General features: G+C 46.3%; 1 protein-coding gene across 1 annotated transcript; it reads right to left on the bottom strand.

Moving 5' to 3' along the window:
- Positions 1–2,895: 2,895 nt before the first annotated feature.
- Positions 2,896–12,945, bottom strand: FGF23 (fibroblast growth factor 23). Its single transcript, XM_027594475.2, has 3 exons — positions 12,649–12,945; positions 6,849–6,952; positions 2,896–5,273 (listed from the first exon to the last, which is right to left on the bottom strand). Exons 1-3 carry the CDS (start codon positions 12,842–12,844, stop codon positions 4,836–4,838), a joined length of 738 nt encoding a protein of 245 aa, XP_027450276.1. The 5' UTR covers positions 12,845–12,945; the 3' UTR covers positions 2,896–4,835.
- Between the last annotated feature and the right edge of the window lie 10,735 nt (positions 12,946–23,680).

The raw sequence follows: 23,680 nt of genomic DNA, 5'->3' as shown, positions 1-23,680 counted from the left end.
TAGAATTAACAAGTCAGGAAACGACAGATGTTGGCGGGGATGTGGAGAAAGGGGAACCCTCCTACACTGTTGGTGGGAGTGCAAGCTGGTGCAGCCACTCTGGAAAACAGTATGGAGGTTCCTCAAACAGTTGAAAATAGAGCTACCATACGATCCAGCAATTGCACTAATGGATATTTACCACAAAGATACAAATGTAGGGATCCGAAGGGGTATGTGCACCCTAATGTTTATAGCAGCAATGTCCACAATAGCCAAACTCTGGAAAGAGCCAAGATGTCCATCGCCAGATGAATGGATAAAGAAGAAGTGGTATATATACACAATGGAATATTATGCAGCCATCAAAAGGAATGAGATCTTGCCATTTGCAACGACGTGGATAGAACTGGAGGGTGTTATGCTGAGTGAAATAAGTCAATCAGAGAAAGACATGTATCATATGACTTCACTGACATGAGGAATTCTTAATCTCAGGAAACAAACTGAGGGTTGCTGGAGTGGTGGGGGGTGGGAGGGATGGGGTGGCTGGGTGATAGACATTGGGGAGGGTATGTGCTATGGTGAGCGCTGTGAATTGTACAAGACTGATGAATCATGGATCTGTACTTCTGAAACAATGCAATATATGTTAAGAAAAAAAAAGAAGAAGATAGCAGGAGGGGAAGAATGAAGGGGAGTAAGTCGGAGGGGGAGACGAACCATTAGAGACGATGGACTCTGAAAAATAAACTGAAGAATAAATTCTAGAGGGGAGGGGGAGTGGGGGGATGGGTCAGCCTGGTGATGGGTATTAAAGAGGGCACATTCTGCGTGGAGCACTGGGTGTTATGCACAAACAATGAATCATGGAACACTACATCAAAAACTAATGATGTAATGTATGGTGATTAACATAACAATAAAATTATTAAAAAATAAAAAAACGAAAAAAGAACTTTAATAGAAGCAAAGAAGAATTTGATGCGAGGGTGATGCAGTAAATGACCTTTTTTGAAGCCTCCTTAAAAAAAAAAGGAAAATGATCATTTCAAGATATTCAGGCACAATATGCTGCTCATCCTTAGTGGAGTAGGTCATACTAAGAGCTAAAAGAACTGCAAAAAATATATTAAGCCTCACCCAGTAGTTTTAGTACTAATAATATTACTAGAATGGTATAGGCACTATATTTATTATTATAATGACATATTCTTATTACTGTTATTTTTATTGTTATTCTGAAGCTATCTCATGTATTTAGCAGGGTAAAGCTAATATGAAACGGTATCCATCAGGAAAAAAAATTAAAAAAGTCACTATTATATTCATCACAAAAAAAAAAAAAAACCCAAATATGTATAAGGGGGGTGATGCCATCTTTATCATGCCAGGATTTAGAATTCTACGGACAAGATAAAGATTGGGCTTTAGATACTGGGCATCCTGCCTATGGTTAGACCTCTGAAGCTCCTAGCAGCCAGATTATCTAATATATCATAAAAGTGGTATGTACACATTTTTATTTATCTGACAGAGACAGCAAGAGAGGGAACATAATCAAGGGGAGTGGGAGAGGGAGAAGCAGGCTTCCCGCCGAGCAGGGAGCCCGCTGCGGGGCTCGATCCGAGGACCCTGGGATCATGACGCGAGCCGAAGGCAGACGCCCAACCAACTGAGACACCCAGGCGCCCCTTTTTTTTCTTCACTCACCTTCTCCCATGCTCACCCCACTAACTGTGTTGTGTCAAAAGTTTTAAATTTTCCTCTCCTTAGGGAGAACTGTCATAGACAGAAAAAAGATCTCTTCCAAGCCTGTGGAGGGGCAATGTCTATAGGACATCTTTTCTCTCCAGTGTTTAATTCTCCCTCTGTAATGGAATGAAGACCTATTTACTCCAAAATGGTTATTTTGGTACTGTTCCATTCCTATGGGTTATCAGATTTTAAAGTCCTTTGGGCCAGAAATAAAACAGAACCACTTATCCCTTCTGCCTTCAGAAATACTATGGCGGGATGAGCCTTGTAAACTGAGGCAATGTTAACAAACAAAAACAGAAAGGAGATAACTTTTAAAACAATAATCTGCCTTTGATAAATCTTGTTTTATGTGATTAAAGAAATAAGGCATTTGACCTGTAGTCCTGTATCTATCCTGATTCCTGTCTTTCACCCTTCTCTGTTGTATGGAGGACTTTGGTACTTAGACTCTTGGATGCAATTAAAAGACAGTCTGGGTTGTCAAAAGGTCATTGGAACACCAGTCAAAGTAGTGAACACTGCACTAAATTCTTATACGTTTGTTTGTCATGGGACGAGGCTACCGTCAGGCAGTGAAAAACTAACTGCAGTCTTGAGCAGATGTAAATTTGAATAAATATGTGTATTTGTATGTAATTGTGATGGAAAGGTGTCATCAGGTGTCATCAGCATCTTTGCTTCCTGTGTTTGGGGAGTTGCTCAGGTAGAGATTAAACAAGGAATTCTGGAGGCACCAAGCTTGAGAGAGAAGACCTAGGTTCATTATCTTGGGGTCCTGCTACAAAGTCTCACAGGGCAGTCACTGTGTGTGTCAAATACATCCTAAGTGGTTCCCTGGGATATTGACAGGGTTACTTCTGTGGGTATTTTCCAAATACAAAATTCTCTCCTTAAAGAAAACACTTTTGAGCTGCAGTGATCAGAAATTCAGTATTGATAAAAAATCTTCCTTGTTTTCAGTCGTTCTGTCTGGATTAATCAAAATTGCTGAGTCCATTTATGAATGGCAGACTTTTAAAATTCTGATGCTCTTTTTCAATTCAATAATGCTGTCTCTGGATTTTCACAATTCTGCCTTCCCATAATCCCTGTCGTTATCATATGACATGCTTTCATGTAATACAGAAAGGAAAAGCTAAGAGAAGCTGCAATAAATTTTATTTTTCTTTTAAACAGAAGAAAGAAAAAAAGTGGGGTTACATTTTTATAAATATCTATAAATACTGAGCAATAAGCAAATTTTCCAAATAAATAAATAAATATTGCCACATGCTAAGGAACGTAGGAAATTGTGGGGACTACTCCGGCTCTGCCAAAGGAAGAACCCCTAATAAATGGTATTGCGTTTATAAGATTACAACCAGTTTTCTGCCAAAGTCCTTTTGGGATTTTACATCTAGTTATCAGTATGGGAGCTTCCAAAAGCTTTTAAACAGTATAATATCTCCAACAGGAAATGAAAACTATGGAGAAAATATTTGCCATGCATTGCTATATAGTTGTATACATAGTTTTAGTGTTTCAGAACAGGAACCAGAACTTCAAATTCAGCTTAAAACCATCAGGTGAAAACTGCTGTCCGATGTTTCATAAGTAAAAACAACGGATCGGTTTCTAAGGCTCGGGGCATGATGGCAGTGGGAAAAAACAAGGTGATGCAAAAAGCTGTTGTTGAAATGTACTTTGCTTGCTAGCATTCTGCTCTGTGGGCGGCCATCTAAACAGAGGTAGGAACATGGGACCCCCTCATAGAAAGACTCCAAGTCAGGTAGTAAGGCTAGGTAGAGGGAGGCTGAGCATCAGGCCCACCTGGCTGGTGCCTCAGCTGTTCGGTAAGTGAGGTTTGGTTTTCTTGGGACTGAATACTGTCTTCAGTAATGCCCCCAGAATTTGCAAGTGGACAAAGACCCAGACATGTCAGCCCGGGAGTGTTTAACTACCTCCATCGGTAGAGCAGTAAGGAGAACCAACAGCATTGTCTTTGGGTAACTCCTACACTTTGGTCCCCTGATTATTGGACTTCTTTTCCTCTGAGTCCTTGATGCCACTTCACTAAGACAGAAGGACACAATCTGTCAGTCCACAGAAAACCGAACCCAGAGCAGTCCCATTGTCTCAAGACTCCCTCCCTGTGACAGTTATCCTGAATGTGGTACTACTCAGCCTGGAAGTAGGCTTCATCAAATGCCTCCGAGGGGAATTTGAATTTATTTCCATTTCCTAGCAGGGGAGATTTTCATGAGCCCATGCCAAAGCTCTTCCTCTGGCCAAATTCACTAAAGCCCAAGACAGGGCCCATAGACAGGGTTATACCATGGACCGCTTGGGAACAGGCAGAGTCATTCTTGGCCCTCCACCTCTGGCTGCATAGAAGGGGAAAGAGCATGGCAAGGGGGGGCCCACTCGGTAGGGAGGTTGAATTTTCTAGCTTGGTTTCTTGCCTTAATTGTCTGAGCATTCCAGGTCCGGTTTGACCAGCCTACTACCAGTCTTTCTGACAGCTCTTCTCCAGAGATGCTCAAGGAAGAGTGAAGCCTTGAGATTAGGACTTTTATCAGTTTGCCCAAGTCAGCTATTAATGCCCTAGTCAAGGTTGCAGACTCAGAGATGCCAACAGGGTCCAGGCAGGTGACACAAACGTAAGGAGCAGTGGAGACGCTACTGGTATTGGCTCTTCCCTTCACCTCGAAGTGGTGAACTCGTTAAGCCATTGCTTGGTTTTTAATGCTAGACTGATGAAGAAGAGAGGCATAGGGAAGAAAAACTGCCCCGGGTGGTTGGGGGAAGGGTGGTGGTCGCGGTGGGAATCCCTCTCTCCTTAATGAAGGCGAAACTTCTAGTTTATCTTTCTGGGCTTCAGAGTTCGGAAAGGTGGTATAGGTGGGGTGGGGAAGGCGGTGAAAGCGCCATGACTCAGGCCTCAAAGGTACATTCTCGGGGGACCTCCCGGTGAATGGGGAGAAGCCGCTAACTGCCCACTTCATCCCCACCTTCCCCTTCCCTGGACTGCGGAGGGCGCACGTCCCTCCGAAAAGCTCCGAAAAGTTTAGTTTTCTTCGGAAAGACTGCTGGGAAAGGACTCCTTTCTGGTTTCCCTAGATGAACTTGGGGAAGGGGCGGCACCTGTCCACGCCCATCCCCCCCGCGTGCGCGTTCACCCGGCTGCTTCTGAGCACCCCTAATGGGTCGCTGGCCACCACACTGTTGTCCTCGGCGCTCGGGAGCTCCTGGGAGCAGGAGGCCGGGGCGGGGGTCATGCGGGGCCTGGGCTTCAGCACGTTCAGGGGGTCGCGCTCCATATCCTCGGCACTGCGCGTGTGCCGCCGCGGCCTGGGGGTGTTGAAGTGGATGAGGGGGATCTCGTTCCTCCGGGACAGGAACTGGGAGTAGGGCGGCGGGTTGGTGCCCGGCAGGAAGGCTCTCTTGGCCTGGCCCAGGCTGACGAGGAATTGGTGCTGCGGGGAGTGGTACACGTCGTAGCCGTTTTCCAGCGTCCGCTGTCGGAACCTGCAGCTCTCCGGGCTGAAGAGGTGCTGAAAGGGAGAGCGGTGGGGTGAGCGCCTGGCGGACCCCCGGTCCCCGTGCCCCGGCCCCGACCCCCGCGCGACCCTCCGAGGTGGGGGTGGGGGTGCTGGGCCTGGCTTCGTCCTCCGGGACTCTATCAGGGGGGCGTCCTTAACATCTCGCCGCTCCCTTCTGCGGGGAGTGATCTCTGACCAGCGCTCTCCAAGTTGCCCAAGCAAGCAGCACGGTTGGGACTTGACCCCACAGCCCCCGCTCCCGCCAGGAGCCCCCCGCCGGCCCTGCACGGGGCTGGCTCAGCTCGGCTGGCCATGGCAGGCAGCACTTGTGTTCAGTTTCTGGAGGGACGGCTAACGTCAGGGGAACCCGGTTCTTCCCGCCTCTGCCTTTGGCTGGAAGTTGGCTTGGGTCTGTCTCCTTGCCTGGAGAAAGGAGGGGGGATGGGGTTTGTAGGGTCAGACATAATTGAGGGTACTCGCACTCAGAGATAATATCGTTTGGGATTTAGGGCCGGGAGCTCTGGCAATAGATGACTAGGTTTGAGCCCTCACTCTGCCACTAACTAGTACTGGGTTTTATTGAACAGCTGCTAGGACCTTCACATGTTGTTTCAGTTAATCCTCAGACTCCACGGAGTGTTTTTACAGATGAGGACTATCTATATGCCTAAATGTGGTCAATAGAGATTTTAATTTAATGCCTATGTTTGTTCCATGGAGAGTTGTCTACTTGTGGCCAGGTGCTGTTGTAGGTGCTGGGACACGGCAGCAAGATAAGCAGAAAGTCATTGCTGTCATGGTAGTTCTGGTGGGTCTGTCTGGGGGTAAGAGGTAAGTAGGAACAGTCCTACTACGGTAAGATCTCGAAATCCTTTGGAATATGCCTGCAACCTGTGGTTTGGGAAATCCTTTGCTTACCAATCTGAATGACGGGTGATTGGGGCAGAGATCATTCATGAGAGAGCTTTATTTTTTTAAATTTTTTAAACAAGATTTTATTTATTTATTTGTTGGAGAGAGAGAGAGGGAATGAGCACAAGCAGGGGGAGTGCAAGCAGAGGGAGAGGGAGAAGCAGACTCCCCACTGAGCAGGGAGCCTGATGCGGGACTCGATCCCAGGACTCTGGGATCATGACCTGAGCCAAAGGCAGGCGCCCAACTGACTGAGCCACCCAGGAGTCCCCATGAGAGATCTTTAACTGGAGGGCGATCCCTGCTTTTTCCAGGTGAGGAAACTGAAGTGGAGAGAAACGAGGGGACGAGCCCAAGGTCAAGAAGGTCTAGTAAAAGAATCGGGAAGACACTAATGGCTCTCATTAGAGGACTTACGTACAAGGTGTTGTGTAGGTGTTGTGTAGATGGGTGCCCATAGGTGGTCAGACTAGAGGCTAAGAGCCCAGTCCCCAGAACCAGACTACCTGGGTTCAAACTCCAGCTGTATAAACCTGAGCATCTACTACTTAGATTGACTAAATCACTCCGTGAAAACATCACCAAGCACTGCCAATGGAATCTTTATAAGATTTTATGCTCTGGGGAAGAAATGAATTATCTTTAAATGGTGACCAGCTCAAAAAGGAAACTCACGGATCCAAAGATGTTGCCTCTGAAGTCCATACAGAGGTACCTCCTGCTCATCACACCTGTTATCACCACAAAGCCAGCATCCTCTGATCTGATCATCAGGGCACCTATGGAGAAAATCATCCAGGTCAAAAACTGGCTGCACATCCAATTCCTATGTTTGAGCGCTTCCTGAAAACCCACCCCCATGAAACCTCCCTTGATTGATTTTAAGGGCGCTGATGACTTCACTTTACCCTCCCTTGTACTTACTTCTTCAGCTTCATTTCTTCTGATTCTCCCCTCCAAACAACCCCCCACCCCATCCCCCATTTGCCTCCTACTTCCTCCTCTTGTCGGTATAGAGCACTCTGAACTCCCAGCATTTTTTCTCCTGTGCTGGACACGTGTTTCCCTCTTGGCCTGCACTGTCTTTACTTCCCTGGTTGCCTGGCTAATACCTCTTAATACTTGTGGTGGTCATCATGTTCTCTCAAGCCTTCTGGGCTTATGCAATTCTTAAATCTACACCAAGATGTCCTTCAAGGATCCAGCTTGAGTATAGAGCCTGATGCTTCACCCAGGTATCTGTATGGTAGTCCGTGATCCATCACCCAACACCCATTATGCATCAAGAACACTGTTAGAATTATCTTCTCCTCCCTTCTCTGCTTATCAAAGTCTCTCATCCTTCAAGGCCAGGCTCAGATGTGACTTTCTATGAAGACTTTCCTAATCTCCCTAATCAGAACAAATGCCCTCACCTTTATTACAGAGTGTGTTTCATTCACCTGGCCTAAACTAAGTTTACATTATCTAGTGCTTCCCCTAGAGTGAGCTACTTGGGAGCAGAGGGTTTATTTTTCTGTGTCGAATAGATACCACGGATGCACAGAATTTCTTCTTGGATCTTCATGGCTGCTCTTTGTCCCTTTCTCGCTTGGTGGTGTCCCCTCCAGTGCAGTCCCTCATGGTCTTTCTGTGTCCCCACTCAACAACCAGTCTCCAACAAGGGCCTAAACCCCACACATAGTACCTACACTTTGAATAACTGATAACTGCCTGCCCTTGTGGGGACTTGCAATTTTACCAACTGCAGTGCATTGCCCCAAGGACTAGTTAAAGTCTAAAGCTTTCTGTTTTGTGGCAAGAGTATCATTCAGCAAGAGTTCCACCCCAAATGCTGTTTAATTACCTGACATTTTCTGCTAAAAATCATTTCTTTAAGTCTTTGGAGTCACTTGCATTTGCTTACCACAGAATTTCCACGTGCATCTCCTTTGGCCTCACAACCCCCTGGCAGGTGTTTGAATTTCTGTTCTAGAAATGTAGTATGGAGAGGTTGAAAACGCCCAGTATCTGTGCCCAGGAAGTGGGGGAGCCTCACGGGGTGACTTACACCTGGGTCTCCCCTCTTTACCCTGTGTAGGCTCAACTCAGAGACCTCTGAGGAGAGTAGCAGACAATACCTAGACTCTAGCAGAACTTCATATGGACTGAAATTGGAATGATGTGGGACAGAGGGAATGAGGGTAGGAGCAAGCCCAGAAAGAAGAGAAAACAAGAAGGCCGAGGAGAAACGTTAATTTGTTTCCAGGTTTAGCTAAGGGTTAGCCTTGAGGGAAGCTTCTGGAAGTGGGATGGGGTATAGGAGGTGCAGAGGATATTGAAATTGCCCCATAATGAGGTCTGTCTATGGGGTCTCAAATATGTGGCTAATTCTATGACAAGCCCTGAAAGAAACAAAGGAATGTGTAAAAAATAAGTTTTTGTCCTGATGACTTTTCAGTCTAACTGGGAAAAAATTACACACGGTCCCTGTTTTTGAGTGGTTGTGCTTTAGGTACTTTACAGATTTTAAATTCTCAAACAACTGTGATCTGGCTAATCTTATTAGTATTAACATGGGTAGTAGCAGCATTCCAATTTATGTGCAAAGGGAACTAAGGCAGGATTCAAACACAGGACAGTGACTGTAACATCCTCTTCCTACAACCCAGAAATTCACCTCCAGTAAAAGTCATCACCCACCTGAGGAGACAAAATCAAGTGCCAAGATATATGTCGCAACCGGTGAGAACCCCAAGTCACGCTGCTCCTGAGCAGATCTGGGAAGGGGCACTGAACCAGGAACCAGGGCACTTGGATTCTGGTCCCAGTTATGCAACTTCCTAACTCTGTAGCCTTGGGCAAGTCATTGTTCTAACCTCAGGTTCCTCAGCTGTGTATAGAGAATGACAGTAGCTGGCCTGCCAACTTTACAGGGTTCCGATCAGAATCAAAAGCAATCATGGCTGGAAAAGTGACTTTTTTCAAAAAGCATTGAGCAAACGGAAGGCATTAGGTAGCATGTGCTGGCCTGCCGTTTATGACAAGCCCAGACTTTGGCAGCCACACGGGCCTCGTGCTTGGGGTCAGTGTGGGCAGTGTGTGAGCCATGTGTGCTGCTGGGCCCCGGGGCCCGTCCCAGGAACAAACAGCCTGGAGGGGAAGAGCGAGCAGCTGCTACAGATGACGCACAGCCTTGAGTCAAACCAACAGGAGCCAACGAGAAAGTGCAGAAAATGGAAGAGACAGATTGCCTTCCCTTTGCCTGTGCGGAAAGCGTGTTTTCACAGGCAGGCGGGTTCTAGGGCAGAATCTGGCAGAAGGAAGGTACAACACTGGTTGCTGGAGCAACAACCTGCTGCAGCCAGGTGGGCTTAATGGACTGGCCTGTGATCCTGGAAGAAGCATGGGGTTGGGGTCAAGGTGTCCTCTAGGTGACCTCGAGCCGGTGTAGTTCTTTATCCTTTGTTTTTCATAGGTTGTGGAATCATTTACCTCGTTTGGTCCACTTGAGGATGTAATGAGATAATATTTTTATCCATAATAAAAGCACTTTCTAAATGCTAGTAATTTTACTATTGCCACTTGCCTCCACTCTGCTATAAAAGTGGAAAATTATCAGGGCACCCGGGTGGCTCAGTTGGTTGAGTGTCCAACTCTTGATTTCGGCTGAGGTCATGATCTCAAGATCCTGGGATTCATGTTCAGAGGGGACTCTGCTTGAGGATTCTCTCCCTCTCCCTCTTCTTCCACCCCCCCATGCTCTCTCTGTCTCTCTCTCAAATAAATAAATAAATCTTAAAAAAAAAAAGGTAGAAAATTTTTGGCTCTGTTCTATTCTCATGCTGGTAAATGATAAATGAGATGGTAGATGTAAAGTGCTTCGAGCTCCCCAAAAGAAAGATAATATTTTGCAAGATTAAAGAGTCCCAGGATAATTCAGCTTCAAGTAAAGAAAGTGCCAGTGGGGAAAATGGACGAAGGAAAAATATCAGGATCTTGGACATGGTCTTAACCATGGGTAATAAGCATCTCTTCTGCTGTTTCTATGAAGCAGGGGTGGTGGGGAGCGGGAGGGAGGCCTCCTTCAGAGTAGGATCAGAGACTGAAGTCAGAGAGGCTCTCTGGAAGGGGGTGGGATATAGGAGGTGCAGAGGATATCGGTGATGTAAGTCCCAAGCGAGGTTGTAGAATCTTACAGGCAGGTAATGTCACAACTGACAACCCAAAGAAGGCTTGGGCACTCAACTATTAATCAAGAACTGACTAAAGCACAATGATCAAATGAACCATATTTCACCAAGAAATGTATAATTATTTAGGAGGGAAAAAACACTATACACCTTCCATCAAGTGTAAGCAAATCCTTCACCAGTCTGTGAATTACTTATGCTACTTACCCACATGCCTCGGTGTTTCCTCTTACCTTTTTTCCTAAGTTTTGACCTTTGTGTATACATTTATTTGGGTAATACACACAATGACTTATTTTAATAGTATAAAGGGTTATATAAAGTAGGACAGGTAAGTCTCTTCCCCCAACGATGCCCCCCCGCCCCGTTGCCCTCTGCTGGTTTGTGTTAATTTCTAGAGACATAATGCTTAGCTACTGTCTACATCTAACAAAACAAAATCATTTCTATCAAAAAAAAAAATCTGAAATCGTTTCCCTTCATTTTGCTTCTTCTCAATCATTTTAATTCACTCCCAACTTGTATGAGTGCCTTCTCTGAGCCTGATGCCGGTAGATATTTGAGGGAAAAGTTCTACAGCTCAGGATGCCTGCTATAGGCAGAGCATCGCACACCATACCACACACAGCTCACCACAGTTGGCTCACACTGTCTCTCTCATGCTCCAGAGGACATGTCTTTGAGGGTTCCTTTCAGTGAAAGTTTCTGTTAAATATCCCTTGAATAAAATGAGCAACACTTTGGACACATCAAGTGTATCCAGATTTAGTTCAGGTTTTTGCCATTAGACTCTAACCTGGTTTCCAGAATGTTGACTCCTGAATCCTACTAGGTCCCTTTCGAGTTCTGGAACCTGCCTGGTACTTGCAGAGAACTTTGGTCCCTCCTCTCATCTCCCGTCACATCCATTGAGCACTTAAAGAGGTATGCATGGCTGGCTCTGCATGTGCATGTATCTTGCTACAGTTTTTTTTTTTTTTTTTAAGATTTTATTTACTTATTTGACACAGAGAGAGAGACAGCGAGAGAGGGAACAGACGCAGGGGGGAGTGGAAGAGGGAGAAGCAGGCTTCTCGCTGAGCAGGGAGCCCGATGTGGGACTCGATCCCAGGACCCTGGGATCATGACCTGAGCCGAAGGCAGACGCTTACCAACTAAGCCACCCAGGCGCCCCATCTTGCTACAGTTTTAGGGACCTTTAATTCCATACAGCAGGGCCACAGAAAATTATCAATTAATTCAGTACAGCAAGGAGGGCAAATCATTATTCCCATAAAAAGTTTCCTTTAATTAAACAGAGACTGTGATTACTCTGTCATTCCTTTCGTTTGATCTAGATTGAATCTGCTTGCATTCTCCTGTATCCTCAGTGTAACTGTGACACATTCTTCTAAAGTCGAAGACCTTGTCTTTTTCAATACCCATCCCCCCTCTCTCCATAGAATCCCCTGTGTAGGTGCACATGAAGGGGCCCTCATTTGAATCGTAGCTAATTGATCAACTATGGATTGTGATCCATCTTGTCACAAACCTAATCTTTAAAATCATTCCAGTGGCCTCATGTTGCCAAGGAGTTCCCAACTAGCTTGATCTGCTACTGAGTGGAAATTTCAGCTCCACAGAAAGGAATCACCAACTGATACCAAACTGGTACCTCTGAAGCCCCCAGCAAACATGCTGGATGGATGGATGCATGCGTGCATGGATGCGTGGATGGTTCATGCCCTTGGTCAGACCCATCAAGACAACATACCTGCACAGTTTGTCTTTAGTACCCTTTTCCTGAGAAGTTTTATAAGACCAGAATATTAGAAGCTCAGAGTTGGAAAGAGCCCCTGAGTTCATCTATTCCAATCCTTGGTCTGATACAGGAATCTTCTTTATAACCTCCATTGTTAGCCCTGTCCAAAGTTTATGAGCCCATACTTAGTATCAATGACGTATCTAACTTTTCTCCTCTCCACTTCCTTGCCTTTCGGTTCTGTACATTTTTGGATTCTTTGGCTAGGACAAAGTGAGAGTGGCTGCTATTGTGGGAAAAGAGATTGTAGTTAAGACAAATTATTTGTGTTGGGAGAAACAAGTAAATGCTAATTAAGGGAGTGGCAGAATCTTCTCCCCGGGTTTAAACACATACAGGCGCGTGCGTGCACACACACACAGACAAATAAGTGGATTCTGGGCAAGAAGCTAGGAGGCTGGATTGGCACTCTGGTCTAGCCCAAGGCCTCCCCAAGTCCCTTGGGGGCGGGTGGACAGAGGAGCTCCCCATCCTTCCCAGCCTGAATGAAGCCCCTACTCACTGTAGATGGTCTGATGGGGTGTGCCATCCACATGGCCGTCCTTGTGGATCTGCAGGTGGTAGCTGTTCCTGCCAGTGGCCGTGTACAGGTGGGTCAGGCCACCCCAGCTGGAGCCGAGCAGCGGGGAGGTGTTGGGATAGGCTCTGACTACCCAGCACAGGATAGAGACCAGGAGCCCAAGGCGGGTCCCCGACATCGCAGTGCTCTGAATGGCTGGCTGGGTTTGAAACCTGACACTGGCTCCCTGAGCCCCCTGGCTGTGCCTCGCAGGCCTTTTTCTCCTCTTCTTTGTGGGTATCTGGCTTGAGGATCCTAGGCTGAATTCCCTCCTTTTTTCCCTCGGACTTTTAAAGGGTAGCCGTGTGACATCAAACAGGAAAAACTCCGCTGTCCACATCCTCTGTGTTGTAACCAGCCCATTGGAAGAGAACGCAGAGCCCTCTGAGGCGCACGGAAGGCACGTCGTTCCAGACACACACACACCCCTCAATTTCAGTCCAGCGCTCCAAAAAGTGAGTGATGTGTGGGCAAAAGTTATCTACGACTCTGGGTTGTCTGATGACCTGTCCCACTTCCACCAGGAAATGTGAAGGCAGCCAGCAGTTCCAAAAAAAAAAAAAAAAAAGTCCAGCTCTAGTCATGCAGTCGACAGACTCCTGTGCAATTAATCTCCCATTGAGTCTACTCATTTTGGTTTTCTCTATCCTTTTAATTCCAATCAGCAACTGTGCATCCGGTGCTTTCTCTGTGCACAGCACCAAGTGGGTGTCTTGAAGGTACAGAAATAATACAGGACACCATCGGGCAGAGAGCACCCTCTGAGATCCCTCTTTCATGAAGACATGGGAGCTGGAAATAGAGGTCCAAAAGCCAAAGTTGCCACCTTGGGAAAATTTCAAAATAGGAAGAAAGGAAGCCAGGCCTTGAGGTCACTGCTGCTTTATGAAATTCTGAGGTTTGATTTCTCAGTTTTCCTAGTTTGGACTGCCTAAGGGCAACTAAACCAATATTATGGTTTCTCCAACTGTATGGAGACTAACTCAGAGACTTCATGAAGATAGGAAGGCTGGTGGCTGAGCACAGGGGATCAGAACCCGGGAAGGTCCCGGGGCAGAGGGACAGGCCAGGGTGTCCCCACAGTCTCCTGGGTGCCTGGTTCCTGGGACTGGACACTTCCTTGCAGACCCTGCTCACAGGTATGCCATCCGGGAAGCTACATTTGATGTGGCGTGGAAGTGCCAGTACCTTCCGTCCAATGGGGAGCAAGCTACTGCAATGCATACCAGAAAAATATACACACAAGGACACTGCTCCTCTTCCAATTTTCCGCTTACTGAGTGCATGCAGACATCAGGCTAGACATCGTGGTTGATAGAAGAGAGAGCTGGGTGTGATCTCTGCTTCAGGGAGGTCACAAGCTAACGGAGGAGGCAGAAACAATAAGTACCCATTGCACAAAGCATAATGGGATGTACAATCATACAGGTGCAGGCAAAAGATGCCATTTGTTATCCTACATTTGTGCAAGTTTTTATAGCTCATAAAGCATTTCATAACGCTAATTTTTACATATCTTAGCTCATTTGAATCTCACTGCAACCCTGTGAGTTAGTCACACCGGGCATTATCAATATTTTGATTTTATATATGAAGAAATGGCAATCATGGGTTCATATGTCCAAAGTCACAAAGCAGTTAAGTAGGAGAGCTAGGACAAGTTCTCCTGGTTCCCTGGGCTGCTTCTCCACTAGTAATCACAGCGACAACTAACCCTTACTGAGAGCTTTACTTGTAGTAACTCGTTTCATCGTCACAATAAACCATTTGAGGAGATGCAGCTACCTCCTTTACACAGATGAGGGAACCGATGCACACGGTTTAAGTAACATGCCCCAAGATGTGCAGCCAATACAGGGATTGACGTTGATTTGAATCTGGGCAGTCCGGCCCTTAGACCGCCTACGGACTTCGCTAGATGTACAAACCCACACAACATGTTAGGGCAAAAGAGATGGGAGCCAGGAACTCGGTAAGAGAGTGCAAGTAGCAACAAGACATAGTAGTCTCCAGTGTTTCTCTAAAACACAGGCCTTTACCCAGGATGTGCCTCTAAGATATGCGGTGCTGTCTCCCCAGGTTAGGTAGATGATCTAGGACGTATGAGACAGTCTTCTTTAATAATGGTCACAGAATGACCCATAAATCTAGTACCACATCTTAGCATTCAGAATTGAAATACAAATCATCCCAGAACATTTGCCAGTTGATAACCCCACATTTCCTTTTCCGGTTGCAAAAGGTAGAGATGGAAAGTACCTGTGAAACAATTAGCAGGTATCAAGAAACTTCTCTGTGCAAGAGAGAAGAGAGGAAGGAGTTCCAGGAATGAAAAGCAGAACAAACATCCTTGAAGGGCTTATACTATAACTGAGCAGAAGAAAACCTTGTTCAATACAAAGCCTTGTGTGAGAAGTGCTACATTCCTAGGATGTGCAAGAAATGCTAACAGTGGGGCGCCTGGGTGGCTCAGTTGGTTAAGCATCCGTCTTCAGCTCAGGTCATGATCTCAGGGGCCTGGGATTGAGTCCCGCATCGGGCTCCCTGCTCAGTGGGGAGCCTGCTTCTCCCTCTCCCTCCGCTCCTCCCCCCTGCTCCTTCTCTCTCTCTCAAATATATAAATAAAATCTTTTTAAAAAAGAAATGGTAATGGCATTCAGAAGAGCATGAGAGCACAGTGGGTGGACGCTGTGGTCAAGGAGGGATTTGAGGGAAGTGAGACTAGAGGGGGCCTTATAGGATGGACAGGGAAGGGCACTCCCTAGCACCTGCCAGAGCACAGTGGGAAGGCAGTGCAGGTGTCTCAGGAAGAGTACGTGGTTATTCACTCATTCCTGTGGTGACTGGAGGGGGATCTTCCTTGGCTGCTTCAGCTTATGTTATTAGGAAAGAGAATTGATGGGCCAGCTTAATCCACTTCCAGACTTCCCTCCAAGAAGAAGCCCTGAACACCTAGCAACTGGATCCTAAGGCAGAGGACAGTCCAGGACAGCAGGTTTACTTCTGAGGGGAATGGGTACAGGGCAGGGAGAAGAAGTATTACCCACCTGGTGAAAGCAAAGGAGAGTACAGAATCTCAGAATAATTCTTTCCACTGATATATGGAAAAGTTGAGAGTGGAGGAGAGGATTTACCCATTAGCATGCACAGGAGATGGAGCTACCTTCCAGCTGACTAAATTCCCTACCAGTGGATTCCAAACCTGGCTTCCCATTAGAATCACCAGAACTACCCAGCACTAACCTTAGACCTACTGAATGTGCAGCCTAACTATTTGCACTTTCCTCCAAAGCCACCTGGGAGATCCCACCACCCACCTTGATACTGATGACACTGAACAACTTTTCAAGAAACAAGAAGTTGTAAAGAAGATACCTGTATCAGACCAAGGATTAGAATAAATGAACCCGGGGGCTCTTTCCAACTCTGAGCTTCTAATATTCTGGTCTTATAAAACTTCTCAGGAAAAATGTACTGAAGACAAACTGTCCAGGTACGTTGTCTTGATGCATCTGACCAAGTGCATGAACCATCCATGCATCCATGCACCCATGCATCTATCCATCCAACATGTTTACTGGGGGCTTCAGAGATACCCAGTTTGGTATCAGTTGGTGATTCCTGTCTGTGGAGCTGAAATTTCCACTCAGTAGTAGATGGAGCTAGTTGGAAACTCCTTGGCAACACGAGGATACTGGAATGATTTTGTTTGTTTGTTTATTTATTTATTTATTTATTTATTTATTTATTTATTTATTTATTTTAAAAAAGATTGTACTTATTTGAGAGAGAGAGCACACACATATAAGCAGGGGTGCAGGGCAGAGGGAGAAGGAGAGGGAGAAGCGGACTCCCCACTGAGCAGGGATCCCAATGCGGGGCTCGATCCCAGGACCCCAAGATCATGACCTGAGCCAAAGGCAGACGCTCAACTGTTTGAGCCACCCAGGTGCCCCAGGAATGATTTTAAGGATTAGGTTTGTGACAAGAAGGGTCACAATCCACAGTTGATCAATTAGCTACGATTCAAATGAGGGCCCCTTCATGTGCACCTACATAGGGGATTCTATGGAGAGAGGGGGAATGAGTATTGAAAAAGACAAGGTCTTCTACTTTAGAAGAATGTGTCAAAGTTACACTGAGGATACAGAAGCATTCAAGCAGATTCAATCTAGATCAAATGAAAGGAATGACAGAGTAATCACAGTCTCTGTTTAATTAAAGGAAACTTATGGGAATAATGGTTTGCCCTCCTTGTTGTACTGAAGTAATTGATAATTTTCTGTGGCCCTGGTGTGTGGAATCAAAGGTCCCTAAAACTGTAGCAAGATACATGCACATGCAGAGCCAGCCATGCATACCTCTTCAAGTGCTCAATGGATGTGACGGGAGATGAGAGGAGGGACCAAATTTCTCTGCAAGTACCAGGCAGGTTCCAGAACTCAAGGGATCTAGTAGGATTCAGGAGTCAACATTCTGGAAACTAGGTTGGAGTCTAATGGCAAAAACCTGAACTAAATCTGGATACACTTGATGCATCCAAAGCGTCGCTCTGAGTCCCAACAATGCACTGGAATTAGTACACAGAGAACAAGCCCCCCTTCAGTGGACTTCTCAATTTTCCACTTCCTTTCAGGATTTCCAACCTAACTGTGCAGTCTAAGATGTAAATGGGTCTCTCTAGGGGATTTAGTAATGAACACTAAATCAATACACTGTGCCCCTGAGCAGCCTTTACCTAGAGCCTGGTGTGTGTGGCATCTCCTTAGAAGCTTCAGAGGGTGAGGGGAGAGTCCAGGGTAAGTTGGTTCCTGCTCTTTGCACCTAGAGGGGATCAAGGTGAATGGAAAAACAGGAGCTGGGCCCCAGGGTGGCTCACTGTTTTCTTTTTCTTTTTCTTTTTCTTTTTTTTGACACTCTGTCTAAAAGATCCATCTACAGATGGTAGGATCACAGACCCATGCTCCCTCGTTATTCCTGCCTCTTCATGAGTTTGTCTCCATCATTGTGGTAATAGTTTCACCATCTTCTCTCCCTGGGCTCAGGCAGCTGGATTTCTAAGCCATTCTGGACAAATAGTGGTTTCTTCTCTCTCAAAATTGTCTGGGGGAGGTGCTGCAGCCTTCCTGAAAATGCCATTCCCAGATCTTGTTTTCCTGACAGTTAAAACGTGCTTTCTTAGAAGCTTGAGAGGGCAAGGGGAGAGCCTCGGGTAAGTCAGTTCCTGTTCTTTGCACCTAGAGGGTGCAGATTCTCTCTTGTTCTAATGTATCCATTCAGTCAATACATAACTATTTACAGAAAGCCAATTTTATGGCTAGTACTTTGTAGAAAATCTTTAGGGAAGCCTAATGGAAAAAATACAGTCCTGATCTTTGAGGAGCCTACAACACATTGAGCAGAATATAGTTTGCGTTTGTCCAGCACTTCACAACCTATAACCTGCACATTCATATCTAGTACCTCATTTGATGCTCAAAACAGTCCTGTGAGGTGGGCCAGCATGTCACCACAGAACTGGTATGTCCCATGGGGTCAATCTTCTCTCTTTCCCTCCAAATATGTTGTGTCAGTTTTCCCTCTCCAAAACAAAATTTCCAGCCTTTTTTTTTTTATCATGGTAGCCTTTCCCAAATAAAGGCACCTGGGAAGACATTTCTTCAGGACAGGCCCTTTTCCAAGGAAACCTAGGACTGAAGCTTTGAACTTAAGAGTGAAACATCAAAGCTTGGAAAAGAGTTCAAATCCATATGAAATGTTAAGCTTCTTCTCTAGAAGGTTCAGCTGGCAATGGCTTCCACTCCTGCCACTCCTGCCAAGGAAACCCCAAGCTTCCCGTGGTCTTGTAAATTTACAAATATTGACACTGATGGTTTGGTAATCACTGTTGATGAGAAGGGTAGGCACCTGAGTGCTAGATATTTAACCCTTTGGAAAAGGGTTCAATTTTCAAATGCGTAACATTAAATTTCACCACCTATTTTGAACTTATTACACAGCATAAAAGTGTTTTGTAAGAATAGCCAATGTCTGAGAGTATTTAATTAAAACATAAGCGTATAACTAATTTAAAATATGCTTCCATTAAGCATATCTGAGTGCTTGTTTATTTAGAGGTTTGAAGTTTTTCGAGATTATAAGACCATTAGACTGAGTATAACAATTCTGAAGACAGAAGAATTAGAAGAGAGACCTCATAGACAGTGACAGAAGATATACTGGGGATGAGAAGAAGCAAGAAAGCCTCAGGATTATTACTGCCAGGCGCATCCCTCCAAAGCAAAGGTTTCCATGGTGAGCAGGGGCCCTGTAGGCTGTGAAGGCCCAGAGCTGACTACTTACAACTGGGGCCCTCTGTGCTGTTGTTGTGGGTAGGAGTCACATGGTACCCTATGTGAGCCACTGCACAGTGAGGGGAGCTGGGCACCAGGAGGGCACACAAAGCCAAGAACTGGAGCACAGGGGATCTTTAGGGCAGTGAAACTACTCTGTATGATACTGTAATGGTGGGTACATGACATGATGCATTTGTCAAAACCCACGGAATGCACAACATAAAGAGTGTGAACCTCAATGTAAATAAACCATGGACTTTAGTTTATAATCACGGGTCAATTTTGGTTCAGCAATCATAACAAATATACCACCCTAATGCCAGATGCTGTTGATAGGGGAAACTGTGTGCGGGAAGGGGGAGAGGAGAGGAACATATATGGGAACTCTCTATACTTTCTGCTTCATTTTTTTCTTAACTTATGACTGCTCTAAAAAATAAAGTATATTTTATTTTGTTTTTTAAGATTTATCTATTTGAGAAGAGAGAGAGAATAGAGGAGCTTAGGGAGAGGGAGAGAATATCAAGCAGACTCCCCACTGAGCGTGCAGCCTGACGTGGGGCTCAGTCTCACGACCCTGAAATCATGACCTGAGCCCAAATCAAAAGTCGGTCGCTCAACCCGACTGAGCCAACCCAGGCACCCCAAAAATAAAGTATATTTTTAAAAATGACCAGCTATGGTGTTTGCCTCAACCGGTGTTAAAATTTAATCACTACCTGGAATGATTCATTTCCAGATCAGATCAATGAAATGCGCTAAAACAGCAAGTATTCCACTGCATACAGCTAATTAGTTACCTTCCATTCCTTTATATTAGACATAAGCAAATCTCTCAGCCATCCCAGGCACATGAAGCAGCTTTTCTATGAGAATTGGAACTCATTTCTTTTTAAATCTGTACGTGCAACCTTAGGGACATCCCTTCCTCTCTCTGCACCTAAGTTTCTCCAGCTGTAAACTGGGGAGGTGGGATGTGGGATGTCTGGGAGTTCCTCCGGGGAAGGTCACTGTCTTGGCTTCCAGCCCCTACCCCTTTCCAAGCTATTTGCTTTGTCACCTGCTACACTTCATCCTCTACCTGTGAATGGGGATGGGAAGGGCTCAGATTCTCTGGTGGTTGACTCCTTTCACTCCCCCTGCCTTGCTTATCATGTCCACACTAGATTAAGGATAAACTCAAGGGAGGAAAGTGCCTTTAATCTAATATTTCATATCACATTGATGATAATATATATTTTATAATTGGGTAGTATATGTCACTATAACAGCAGCCTCAGCCTGACAGACGTGCTCAAGTGTAAATCTAAATATATAAATAGAATCCTCATTATACATTCCAAAACAAAATACAGACGCCTCTGTAGGATTACCGAATCCGTGCCATGCTGCCTTGCCCTTGGTGCCATAACAAGAAGCTTAGGTAGCAGGCCAAAGGGGGTGAAAGTGCCTTCGCTAGGGAGCCCCAGTGCCCTGGAGGTCGGAGTGCAGCTGGAGACCTGAGGACAGAGGACAAGTGCAACCGTTTGCAGCTTCCAGCCCCTTTTCCTTCCCTCCCCACTCCTCACCCCTCCTCCCTTCCGCCCTTCTTCTTACTGGAAACCCTCTCCTGGCCTCCACCTCTACTGTGGGAGATAAGACAACACATGTCCTGGGCGGGGAGTGGCCCAGCCTGTGTAAATGATTTCAAAAAAGGTTCACTTTGGGTGATAAGAACAGGGTTATGTTTGTTCCACTGAGAGCAAAGCCAAAGACTTAGGTCAGATGGGGTAGCTGGGGTAGCCAGGGAGCGTGGGAGATGCAGCTTCTGAATGAAGGATTCTCAGCAAAAAGTCTGTCAATTTGTAACCCCCTCCCCAAATCCTGCACGTATTCACACTTCCAGGGGGCTCCTTGACTCTCTTTCTCTTTATCACTCCTTGCCCTCCAAGAAAAATCTTTTTTTTTCTTTTTTTCTTCATGTTTGACTAGATCTTTAAAACTTTTCAAAAATACTTTCGTAATGTCCCCCACAGAAATGGTCTACTTTGTCTATTGCTACAAGTCCCTAGGAGAGCAAGTCTCCCTTCAGCTGGCCAGCTATCATGGAGCGAAGTTCTTGAAGTTCTTGCCTGAGTGACCGAGCTCCCCAGCTTTCTCCTCTCAGCGCACGCCCACACAGTTCCTCTTTGTGCCTTTTCCAGTCAGAAGCCCACCTGGAGTTTTCTGAGCTTGAGAGTTTTGTGAATTCTGAACCTATTCTTTTTCCACATGATTTTCTTCCCCTTTCTCCCTTACTACTTTCCCCCACTTTCCTCTTTATGTGGGTCACAGAAACAGAACCTCATAATGGGTGTTGGGAGCCTTGGAGATCCTCACCATAGCCTGTTTCTACAATGAGGAAAACTGAGGCCTGGAGGTGACTTGCCCAAGGTCACACGGCCATGTTAGTGGCAGAGCTCAGTGTTGGATCAGGCTTCTGACCCTCAGCACCACAGCACACCTACATTTATTCATTGGAATAAGCTCATTGGAAGGGGATCAGCATTCTAAGGCTGCTTTATGAGTAGTGAGGTGGTTCTTTGCATCTCCTTTGCACAGGTATCTCATGCTTCATCCATGCCATTTGCCATATAGGGTGCTGTGTAGAAGGCTGTGTGAGCCCTTGGAGAGGGGGTGCTATGGAGAGAGAGGAAATTGCATTTGGGCATTGGATGAGCCCTTTGCAAATGGATCCATCCTTGCCTCCATAGTGCTGGCACTGGCTCAGGGATGGGAGAGTTTGGTTCCCATAGTTTCACCTTCCCCCACCTCAGGGACATTAATTCCTTTTAGTATTAACAGTGAAAGTTTTGGAATCATTCCTTGCACAATTATTTTGTCTCCAGCCCTGGTCTTACCCTTACTGACTCATGTTATGTGGTGGGAAGAGCAGACCTTGGAGGCAGGAGTCGGGGAAGCTGCCTTTGGCAAGCTCATCTTCACCTTACGGACCTCATTTCTGTTCTTTGTCGAATAAAGGGATTCAAGTAGAAAATATTTGTTTTTTTCTAGGTGAGGGAAGAAGGAGCAATGTCTACAGCCCTTGGTTATTCTGCCTGCAGGGCTTTGCTAGGTAGCTGCCTTCTGTTACCCTACTCTGGACCTTTGATCAAAACCAGAGGGAAGACAGAGATGCTTCTAAAGTGGACTGCAGAGGAACTGTGTGTGTGTGTGTGTGTGTGTGTGTGTGTACATGCCTGTGAGCATGTTTGTGCACACACATACACACACACACACAGAGTCTGCCTGATCTGATTGGTGCTCAAAGGCTGCCCAGAGGAACCCAGCCCACCCTCTCAGGATGCCTGGGGCTTGTCACGCAGCCCACGTAGGGGAGCAGACATCCTGGTTCCCACTCACCTCTTTCGAGCCTATGACCCAGGCCAGCCCACCGTGTTTGGGACTCTGCACATCCGGACCCGTGTTATCTCAGGATCCTGGGACTCCTTGGCTCCCCTGCCCTGCCTCCTCCCCTCCCTGTGGACACGTAGCCACCACACACTTCTCAGAGGGCTATTTCTAGCTGAGGGGCTGTAATTCAGCCCTAGCCTGCCAGGTCAGGCAGTCTGTGTGCTGCAGCTGGGACGAGTGGCCTGACACGTTGTGGGTTCAGCAGAATGCAGGATGTTGGGGCTTCCGGAGGCAGGCATCCCCTCAGCCTGCTGGAGGTCATGGTTGCTGAGACGTGGGGGTGGGGGGCAGACAGGATGCTCCTGCCGCCTGATGGGGAGGAGTTGGGTGTGTACGGGAGAGTGAGCGGGAGCTCAGCCTCACACCTCCAGTCCTTGTCTGGACTCTGGCCTGCCACAGCCCTTCCCCTGGCACGAATCACTGTCTTCAGCCTAGCTCGGAGTTCATGCAGTCAAAGTACTTAAGACAGTGGGGTCAGAAATCCAGCCTATGCCCCGTACCAGGCCTGCCATTTTTGTTCAGTTACTGCACCTCATGGGGCCTCCTTTTCCTCATATGGAAAGAGGAGATAATTGTACCTGCTTCATCAGATTGTCGACAGGATTTAATAACATGGCACATACAATAATCTCACATAGAGTGGTCACGTAGCTCTCCCTGGTATATGGGAAATGTTTATTGCTGCCATCGTTTCTCTTCTAAACCCCAGCCTCCTGCCACAGCTTCGGGTACTTCCCACGTGGCTCTCGCTTGCTGTCAGAATTCCTCACAGGGCACTTTTGGAGTTACCATTACTTCAGAGTTCTTTCTGATGTCTGGCATGTTTTAGGTGCTTGCTTAATAAGTTTTTACCAAATGAAGGAATGAATTCCTCCTTAGCACTATAGGATGGAAGAACACTGAATATGGAATGAAAACAGAAATGAGACCAAAAAACACAGGTTCAAATCCCAGCTATACCTCATGGCTAGTGTTGTGACCTGAGCACATAAGCTGGGACACTCATTCTCAACATCCTCCAGTCTTCTGTCAGATAGAGATAATGGCTCCTGCCCAAGGCTATGCGGATGGATGAGCAAGGGTGTGACATTGCCTCAGAAGTGGCGAGAGGCTCTGCAGTTCCAGGCAGATTATTCTTGATCTCCAGTTAATTCAGGTTCCCCACTCCAGGGAGACACATCTGTTCTATTTGGCCCCCTTTTACAGTA

Source organism: Zalophus californianus, chromosome 9, assembly GCF_009762305.2.
Source record: "Zalophus californianus isolate mZalCal1 chromosome 9, mZalCal1.pri.v2, whole genome shotgun sequence".
NCBI classification, from domain to species: domain Eukaryota; kingdom Metazoa; phylum Chordata; class Mammalia; order Carnivora; family Otariidae; genus Zalophus; species Zalophus californianus.
The sequence above is the reverse complement of the archived record's forward strand: the minus strand, read 5'-3'. Positions and strand labels throughout refer to the sequence as shown.